At 53.3% G+C, this 10276-nt stretch overlaps 1 protein-coding gene across 1 annotated transcript; it reads right to left on the minus strand.

Annotated features, from left to right (window-relative positions):
- Nucleotides 1–3161: 3161 nt before the first annotated feature.
- On the minus strand, nt 3162–8717 carry LRRC55 (leucine rich repeat containing 55). The gene is made up of 2 exons (XM_062197898.1): nt 7946–8717; nt 3162–3397 (listed from the first exon to the last, which is right to left on the minus strand). The coding sequence occupies exons 1-2, from the start codon at nt 8658–8660 to the stop codon at nt 3162–3164; spliced, it is 951 nt and encodes a 316-aa protein (XP_062053882.1). The 5' UTR covers nt 8661–8717.
- Between the last annotated feature and the right edge of the window lie 1559 nt (nt 8718–10276).

Below are 10276 nucleotides of genomic sequence, written 5' to 3' on the forward strand. Positions count from 1 at the left end.
AACTAGCATAAATGGAACCTCTCAGGCAAACAAACATAAGGGTGCAGAGATTCCCATCACATAAATGTTAAGCAGTTGGGGACAAGCTGAATGACACTTTATGGGAATACATGTCAACATGACTTTTGGGGTCATCAGGAACATGGGAGCAATTCTAATCAAGATTGCTAGATTACTCCAAAAAAGTTGCTTCTGATCACCTGAACAGGACAGTGCTAGTGGTGGGAGAAACAGGGACTCCCTTGGCAGTAGGAACATTGAGTGCTTTCCTCATTGTGCTTTGTTAACTGGGGACTTTTTAGCAGCTGAAGAAACAATTGGTATTTAAAAGCCTTGTAGCCTGCTCAGAAAACTTTGCCATTCATGGAGATCAAGCTGTCCAACTAGATAGGACAGCTGATCTCAAGTGGCATTTGGTGTCTTGTCTGGTTCTAGTTCTACACAAAAACATATATATTAACTATATTTCAGCAAACGACAGTCCCTTGTAAGATTATTATAGGTGAATATTGTGCCCCTCTATGGGAAGCGTAACTATTTTTATCAGTACAATTATTCTTAATAGTTCCTCTCCAAATACTTTAGGCTGTCAACTTGGCTGCTGGTAGAGATCAAGCAACTTGAGTTTGCCATCCTGGGCCATGGCCGAAGAAGAGAAAGGGGTGTAGATCTGCTGCAGGTGTCACAGGAACACCCAGATATTGGAAGTGAGAGTCAGGAGCTGCAAGGTTCAAGTCCCTCAGGCCTAGCAAAGTTTCTGGGGGCTCTTTTGGTTGGCTAGCTGAGGGATGATGAGCGGGGAAGACTTCGTGGAGGATGATGTGTTATCCTTCTTCATCTGTCTCAGGACTGCCGGCGGATGGGATGAAGGGAGCCTGCTGGGGCTGAGGGCAAGTTTGAAATCCTCCGTTTTTATTCTCACTTTGACCGGTCTTGCCAGCGTGTTGGATTGTACTTTAAAGTTTCCTTCTCCCTGGCAGAAGTTCTCACTACAGATCTCCCCTCTCCTATAGTCTCTCTTGCCAACATGACACAGCAGGGCTCGAGTGGGAGTGATTAACGCAGCTTCCTATTCTGCCTCCCAGAGATTTAATTTTTTTTTATATGACTGTCAGCATGACCATCAGTTCTAATGCTTTATTTATTTCCTATTCAAATGCTACCTGTGGTGCCCCTGTGTTTCAGAGGCTGCAATTTGTCCTACCTTGAGCCCATCTCAGTCTACACAGCAACTAGGTTTTACTGTCCTTTATTTGACTCATCTACTCACACATTCATGGACACTGAACTCACAGGCCCACTTCCCAACCCTGCCAAGCATTCTCTTACCCAAGCACCTGGGAAGGCACTGGAAAAAGAACCATGTTGGAATAAAGCCCCAATTTTGCCACTTAGGCAATCGTGAGATTCCATTTTCTCATCTGTAAAATTCCATATGGGAATTACAGGTAGAATTACTGATGTTTGGTTTGCTTCCTGCTCAGAGTTCAGTTGCACAGAGTCAAGGACACCAATGCCCTGGCACTTCATTAACTATCCAGTGCTGAAGAGACACGGGGAAGGTAATGATGAAGCCGATAAACTGGTGAAAAACACGAAGATGACAACAGCATGATGAGCATTGTGCTTCTGCACATCAAGTGACTTGGTTCTTGACCCACTGATTAGGCACAGTTTCCCTGGATGGAGTTTTCGACCACATTCCTTCCAGGGTTTATCCAGATAACCTTGGGTAAATTTCCCAGCTCTCTATACTTAATTTGCCTGTCAAGTGGGAGTAACAAAAACCACCAGGTAGGGTTGCCTGAGAATTGAGATAAATAAGCCAATAGATACAAACGTGCCCAGAGAAGTGCCCGGTCCTTATTAGGAACCTCATCAGCACTTCTCAGATTGGAATGTAGATCACTTGAGAAGGGAATATGGTATTCCCAACTTGGATGGGGCAGTGGAAAGAGCACAGCCTTCCTTTTGCTCATTAAGTGGCACATGACTTTAACCTTCCTGAATCTCGATTTTCTTACCTGTAACCTGGGAACAACAACATTGGCCTCTAAACATGGCGGTGTGTGTTAAAGGGAATTGTCTGTGGAGAGAGCTTTTCACAGTGCCTAACACTGGCAAGTGCTCAGTAATTAACAGCTCTCTCACCTTTCTGCTTCAACAAGGGAGTTGCTTGGAAGGTAGTGCAAACCCTCCTGCAGTCATGACTGTGGTGGCTTTGTCCTCCCTTAGCCCTGGGCACTGACACCGAATGGGTATACTTTCCTGATGAGATCCTTGTGTGAGCACCGTGGCAAGAGCAGTCAGGTGATTGGAGTCCCAGAGTGCCAGGACTATTGTGCCCCAGTTGCTAGACCTCCTGCCTGCCTTTTCTGAAGTCAAGGCTTGGGTGAGAGACAGGAGACCAAGGTAGGAGAATGGGCACTGAAGATGTCCATTCTCTGCTGCTGCCAGGAACCTCACCAGCAGGTTGCAGTTGGTGACGAAGTATGGGTGGGGAGGGAGAGGCAGTCACTGGGAGGTGGTCTCATCTGGTGGCTGCACGTAGGAGGCGGCCATGGCGTGGAGGCATTCTTACTCTCTGGAGGCAATGGCGGCGGTGCTCAGGGCTGACAGATTGCATGCCTGAGGGAAAATTTTGGTCCTGTGCCACGCCCCCTCTGTACACCCAAGATGCAAGAAATAATACACTGTTCTCCCCCTACCACATATGTTCTGCCCTCTGTCATTTGCTTGTGTTCACCTTCCTTTGCCTACGTGACAAAGTGGACTTTTTTTTTGATGAGTCATCTGACAAATCACACCACTCAGAATTCTCGTGGACTTTGCTAGGCAGAGTTGATGCCTGTGACCTTCCATAACTATGTGTCTGGTGTACTGACACGCTGTATCAGATGGAATCGTTTTGGGCTCTCTCTCCTCTACTAGAAGGACGTGCTTGAGGGCTGGGACTGGATCCGTTCATCTCACAGTTCCCAGTTCCTACCACAGTGCCTGTCCAAAGCAGATGCTTACGCAAAGGTAGTTTCCTGACCTTACTTGAGCCATGACTGAGGTGGCCAGGGCCCCGCGGACCCAGAGTGGGCAGCCATGGCGGGAGTCTCGAATGGTCAGCAGCAGTGGCAGTCGGCAGCGTGGAGGGACGGGAGGCGCTCATGTCAGATCTCCTCCTCTTCACTGGCTTTGCTCCAACGGTGGCAACAGTTGGCTGTGATGCCCAGGAGGAAGTTGGTGGCCACGGACGCGATGGAGACCACGAAGCCCACAAATGCGATGAAGAGGTAATCATCCAAGGTCAGGGTCAGGTGGCAGGCTTTGAAGCTCTCCTCGGTGAGTGAGAAGAGGGGAGCACCCTCCACTTCTGGGGGACCCCGGCACTCAGCCAGCTGAGAATCTGCAGCATAGGAACCCAGGGAGAGTGAGCCATTTGGGTGAGAGAGAATCCCCACAACTCCCAAGAAGGAGGAAAAAAGACATTCACTGAGTATCTTCCATGTGTTTTAAGACTTATGTTCCTTGGGGCAGGTGCTGTGGCACAACATGTAAAACTGCTAAGTGGGTGCTGATTCAGATCCTGACTGCACCATTTCCATCCCAGCTCCCTGCTAATAGCCTGGGAAAAGCAGCAGAGGATGGCCCAAGTGTTTAGCTCCCTACCACCCACATGGGAGACTTGGGTGAAGCTCCTGGTTCCTAGCTTTGGCCTGGCTCGGCCCTGGCCATTTGTGTAGTGAACTAGTGGATGGAAGATATCTCTCTTTCTCTCTCTCTCACCTCCCCCCCACCCCTCCTTCCCCTGTAACTCTGACAGGTTAGAATGTTTATATACTATCTATGACCTATTTATCTAACAGGTTAGAATGTAACCTCCAGGTACATCTTTGTAGCACTGTTTTTATCCATGTGAAAGTCACTGCTTGGAGAGTTTAGGAAATTGCTGTATAGCCAGTGGCAGAGCGGGGACCTTGTGGGGTACCCCTGTCTCTCTCTCCCCCTTTTATTTTAAAAATATTTTTATTTATTTATATGAAAGGTAGAGAGTTACAGATAGTGAGAGGGAGAGACAAAGGTCTTCCATCTGCTGGTTCACTCCCCAAATGGTCGCAATGGCCGGAGTTGAGCCAATCCAAAGCCAGGAGCCAGGAGCTTCTTCTGGGTCTCCCACACAGGTGCAGGGGCCCAAGTGCTTGGGCCATCTTCTACTGCTTTCCCAGGTCATAGCAGAGAGCTGAATCGGAAGAGGAGCAGCTGGGACTCGAACCAGCGCCCATATGGGATGCTTGCACTGCAGGCAGAGGATTAACCAACTGCGCCACAGTGCCGGCCCCAGTACCCCTTTCTCTTACAGCAGCCTCCCGACTGCATTCTGGGCTTCTGTCCTTACTCTGTTTAAGCACTGAGCACACTCAGCAGAGCGACCCTTCTAGACCTGAAGTCCTGCAGAGTTGCTCTCTGCTGGAAACGCTCCGCTGACTTCCCATCTTCACACAGCTGGAAGTCAAAGTCCTCGCCGGGGGCCCCAAGGATGCCTTCCCATCTTCCCTGACCCCAGGCAAGTCCTCCAGAGCCGGGAGGAGGGGGTGCCAGGGCCCCTCCCCTGGATCTCTGTGTAGCTCCGCCCTTCACTTTCTTTGGGCCATTAAGCAAATCAGCACTCCCATTTCATCTCCCCCAGGCCTCTGTCTTACCTACTCTGCTTTAGTCTTCTCTGCGGTATTTATCACTGTCTGTCTATTTATCGTCTGTCTTCTTGAATAGACAGTCCTCCTCTGGTGTCCTTCATATCAGAGCAGTGTCCTGTGCACAGTGAGTGCCCAATGAGGCTGTTCAACGAAGACAGGAACCCATCTGACTGCAAAGCACTGGATCTTTCTACTGACCCATTTGGCTTTTCCAGATGTGCAGTTTGGGGTCAAGAGCATGGGCTCTTGGGGTCGGCACCTATGGTGTGGTAGATGAAGCCTCTGCCGGAAGTGCCGGCATCATCGGTGCAGCTCCGGCTGTTGCGGCCATCTGGGGAGTGAACCAGCGGATGACAGACCTTTCTCTCTGTCTCTCCCTCCCTCTGTCTGCAACTCTACCTTTCAAATAAATACATAAATAAAATCCTTAAAAAGATAAAAGAGTATGAGCCCTCGATCCTCTCCTGGCTGCATGATTGGAAATTCGTTTTTTTTTAACCCTTCTACGTCTTGGTTTCTTGATAATAAGCAAGGATAATGACAGCATCTACCTCATAAGGTTGTGGTGATGATTCAGTGGGTTAATGTATAAGTGGTGCAGTATGATCCTGGTGTGTATGAAGCACTTTGCAAATGTGAGGTTTTATCGGTATACAGGTTGGTGTCTGCAACAGGCCACTGTGGGGGGTGGGTGGGGTTGTATTCTGTAGGCGAGGGCTGCTGCTCTGGCGGACTGCTATTCTCTCCAGCACTGATGCTCCAGTTCTTCCAGGGTCACTTATAAATGCCTCATGGGTTGTCAGCGGTCTTATCTTATTCTCCTTGGAAGTCAGAGTGGCAGTTACGCCATTGCAGTATGAGGCCTGGCCAGTCACGTCTCTGTTCAGTAGATAAACATTCTAAGCTCTCACCTTGGAAAACTTTTTATTTTTTTGCCTTTCTGGCTCTCTTGCTCTGCCTCTAAAGCAGAGGATAAAGCAACCCAAGTTTTCTAAGAGAATCAAGGTGATATATAAATGCTCTGTGTTCATCTGGTGGTTTTTGCAGGCAGAGAATAAAATGATGGTTGTGGTTTGATTCTTTTGAGAAGTGGGTGGAGGGGCATTGTTATCCATGGACATGGAATATCAGGCTTGGAGGGGAGGATGCAAACTTCTGCAAGCCCTGAGTGTGCATAGGACCCAGACGTGCACAACACGTTGGCTTGCACGGGGCTCGAGGCTCTCCTCTGAAAACCAGAGGACGCTGAACCCCAAAGTCTCTGAGTGTCTGGGGGTAGTAGTGGCGAGACAGGGAGACCTGGCTGCTATGGAGTAACCCACGAGCGCTAGCCAGAGGAGACTGGGACACAGCTGGCAGGACCACACAGCATGCTGATGACAGCCTGGGGCTCACAAAGCTCTTTGCTAAGTCAGGGAACCAATCTTAAGTCAGGTTTTTATCCCAACGACTTCCTTAGGATCCTCTTAGTCCTCCCGCCCCCCCTCAGAAAATACAGATACTAGTGAGAATTCCAGCAGAAAGAGAGAAAAAGTAACAGAAGCAGGCCTAAGGGAAGTGTGTCACTTAGTCCTATCCACACTGGGAGGACTTTGTGTCTCCTCCTCCCAAGAGACCTCTTAGGGGCTGCCCTGTGGAGGAGCAGGCACCTGGGGTTCAGGCTCTGGCCTGCTGTCTTTGTCACTGTGACCTGTGGACAGTCATCGTCCCTCCCTGGAGCTTGGGTCCCTCACCTGTCTCAGGATGAGGCTGCATGGACCTTGGAGCCCCCCCCCCCCCCCCACTTCCTGGGCAGTGGGGACCTCTGAGGTCCCAGAGGAGGAGGAGTCTCCAGCTGTGATGGCAGCTTCGTGCCTGCGGGGCTCTTTCTGTCTACTGCACGGGAGAGACAGGCAGACACCGGCCTGCAGAGGCTGAGCAGTGGGCGATTGCTCCAGGCAGCCTCCCCCTCCCGCCCCCCACCATCACCCCATCTCTGTCTCCAGCTATTTTGGGGCCAGAGTACTTCCTCCCACAGCTCTGTGGAGACACTGGAATCGTGACCCACAGCCCCCACGCCCCCCCCAGACTATTCTGGTCTTGGGCGCCCCACTCAGCTCTCCTCCCCCTCCTACCTCATCCGGTGTCACTTTTTCTGAACACACAGAGCCCAGCCTCTGGGGAAGCCCCTGGGACAGTACCTCCAGCTACTCCTGTTTTTGCTTTCCTGCTAGGTGCTTGTGCCAAGGAGGCTCCGTGCCATCACAGAGAGGGGGCTGCTGCCTGGGGCTGAGCTTTGCCTGCCTCTGGGACTTGGCACTGCCACGTAAGGCCGGGCCCCTCAGACCGTGCGACTGGGTCACCATCAGGCCCAATGCATTGGAGTCAGCTGGTGCAGCAGCCACATCCCAGCTCTTCTGTCAGCTCCCCACTCTTTTCCCAAGCCTCGAGACTCTGCCCGGGCCCTCTGGCCAGCCCGGATCTCAGGCAAACCCTGATTCTCCTCTTGGCCCAGAGCCTGACTTCAGGATCCACTCCCCTCCCCCCGCCCAGGTTCGAATTCTGAACTAGTAGCTGTGTGACGATGGGCAAGCTACTGAGCCTTCCTGTTTTGGTTTCCTCCTTTGTGGAGTGGGGACCTCATTAGGGTTCTTGTGAGGATAGGATGGGCTAAAGCATACAACATGCTTAGAATAAGGCCTGGAAGATGGGAAGTACTAGAACACAGTGTTAGTCATTCCTATTTCTCCGAATTTTCCCAGCACTTCAGATGCTTAAAAAGCAGCCCGGTAGAGAAGAACAGGGCTTAGAAGTCAAATAATTCTGGAGCTTATCTGCTACTCTGTGAATGAGTGGCTCTGAGCAAGCCTTTTCATTGTCCTAAATCTCAGTTTCTTTACCTGTAAAATGGGTTCATAACAAAGAGGATCCAATGAGTAATGCATGCCAAGTTCTCATGGTGAAAGCTAGGCCAACATGACCCACGGTTACCCATTCTCACTTCTCTGCTCTCTGCCTGCCTCCTTAGGTGGTAAGTGCCCCAGGGAAGGGCATGTCTGTTTTATTAACGAGTGGGGTCCCAGCACCCAGCCTGCATTGCTGGGACTCAGCAAATCCTTGTTAACAGGAAGAGCTGGTGTATGGGAGGCAAGAACAGATTAGGGTATACGGTAGGTGCTCCAGAGCTCTAGGACCACCCTCCCCCCCTTTCTTCTTTGGAGACCTTGTTACTGGGAAGCGAGCCCTCCTCTCTGGCCACCCAGTCCTGCTCCCTCCCTTACCTGCTGTGCAGCGCTGGATCCGGTTCCGCAGCCACTTCAGCAGGGGCTCCATGGTGCAGCCACACACCCAGGGGTTGCCTCCTATCTGCAGGGTCACCAGCCCGGGCAGGCCCTCCAGGGCCTCAAGGCTGAGGAATGCCAGCCCCCCATAGCTGAGGTCCAGGTCTCGGAGCTGCAGGAGGCCCTGGAAGGCTTGGGGGTGCACCCTCCGCAGCCACGGGTTGTGGCTCAGGTCGATGTGCACGAGCGCATGGGCCTCCTGGAACATGTCAGCCGGCACATGGCTGAGGTTGTTGTAGCTGAGATCCAGGTGTGCCAAACGCTTGGCATGGAGGAAGAGGCCCGGGGGCAGCTCCATCAAGGAGTTGTTGCGCAAATCCAGCACTCGGAGCTCCATGTAGCACGTGAGGTAGCCGGGGGGCACGGCCGCGATGCGGTTGTGGGCCAGGCTGAGGTTGCGGGTGTCCATCGGCAGGTCCGGGGGCACGGAGAAGAGCCGCTGGCTGCTGCAATCCACCACCTGATTGCGACACGTGCACAGGACTGGGCAGCTGGTGCCGGCATCCGAGTGCATCAGGCCGGCTGCTAGGAGGAGGGAGATGAGCAGCATGGCTGGGTGAGCGGGCCCAGGCCACGGCAGCTGGGTCCAGGTGTCACCTGTCTCAGGCAGCTGCCAACAGCAGTACTGAAGGGAGCCCATGGAGGTTGTGTCCATGGAACCGAGAGTCAGTGGCACAGGAAGGCAGCTACATCAGGGGCCCGAGTCACAAAGGTGGGGCTTCTGAGCACGTGGGGTCATGGCTCAAGCCTCTCCTGGAAGCCTCTAGGGGCCAAAGAGCTTCCTTTTGGAGCCCAGGGAGGGCAGGCAACCCCACAGAGGCCCCCCAGGGACAGAAAAGATGTTCAGCACTTAGGGAAGGAAGGGGGCCAGGAAGGTGCTGGCCCAGCTGCCAGCAGGTGTTGGAAGGGTCCCTGTTGATCGTCTGTGTGCCTCTGGCCCATGCCTGCCGGGTGCTTCCTCTCTGCTCTGTGTCTGAGAGGTGGGAGGGGAGCAGTGAGGAAGATGAAAGGTGCCTCTTCTAAGAAAACTCAAGCCTTGCCTGGTAGCGAGTAGGAAGCAGGGCGGTGCTTGGGGCTGCAGCACTCACAGTCTCAGAGGCCATGTCTCCTGGTGACCTCGTGGGCTTGAGTTCAAGGGGCCCCAGGGTGAGCGATTTGGAGAGGAAGCTCAGGGGAGTGTCGTTCTCCACGGGCCTCCTGGAAGCCCGAGACTCTTTGGATTCTGTGGCTTCTGGAATCCCCAGGGAGGGGAGGACCCCAAGCGACACCCACCGCCTGGGCCACAGCTGAGGCGGGAAAGAGCCATGAGTCCCGGAGGTACAGGCTGGGAGTCAGCCAGGAGGGCTGGGGCTGCTTCTCCCACCAGTGGCTCCCTCAGAACAGCGCCGCGCCGCTGGCAGCAGGTGGAGGCAGATTTCACTCTGTCAACAAGGAAAGCACTCAGCAGAGAAAACCAGTGTCCTCGGCACCCATGCGCTCACCTGCGTAGCCCCACCCTTTCCACTTCCTTCTCTTCCCCCCAACACAAAGTTCTCTGTGTTCTGTCTCCCAAGGGTGGGCTATGGGGCGCTCCGGCCCCCTCCTCCATGGTTGCCTCCACTGACCTCCCTGCCCCAACCTGCAGCTGGTTTCCTCTTTTGTTTGTGCCCTGGGCTGGAGGCGTCTGCTTCTCCCCAGAGCCTCACCCTCATCAGCACCCGACACCCCACCCTAGCGGGAACGCGTATCCACATTCTGGACGATTGTACATCCCTGTGAAACCCTCTCTGCCTGTCTCTCTCTTTCACACACAGCATTCTTCTATGACTCCCCCATATCTTGCCCTGCCCCGGGGTCCTGCCTCCACTCCGCACCGCCCCGTGTCCTTGTTGACTTCCTCTGCACACACACTCCAGCAGAACCCCTTCCCCAGTCTGCCCCCACCGTCTTTCAGCCCCAGCACACAGCCCTCATCCCAGCATCCTTTTCCACAAACACTCCCCACTCCTGCTGCCCCCCACCGCCCTGCTGAAGTCCACACCCACACTTGGTTGGGCAGAGGGGCGGAGAGCAACCACACAGTCAGCACCCCCAGTCCTCGGTGGCCCCTCACTTCTCCCCTGCCCACCTGCTGTGTTCCCTTCTCCTACCCTCATCCCCCTCAGACCCAGCACTGCTTCTTTTCTTCACTGCCTCCAGCCTCCATCCCACCCACTGGGAAATCACCCCAGATCCCCTTTAAGCAGCCTCTTTTCTCTGAGCCCCAAGGTCTCCCCGTGCACACCCACAGGC

The sequence above is a fragment of the Lepus europaeus genome, chromosome 7 (assembly GCF_033115175.1).
Source record: "Lepus europaeus isolate LE1 chromosome 7, mLepTim1.pri, whole genome shotgun sequence".
Classification (NCBI taxonomy): domain Eukaryota; kingdom Metazoa; phylum Chordata; class Mammalia; order Lagomorpha; family Leporidae; genus Lepus; species Lepus europaeus.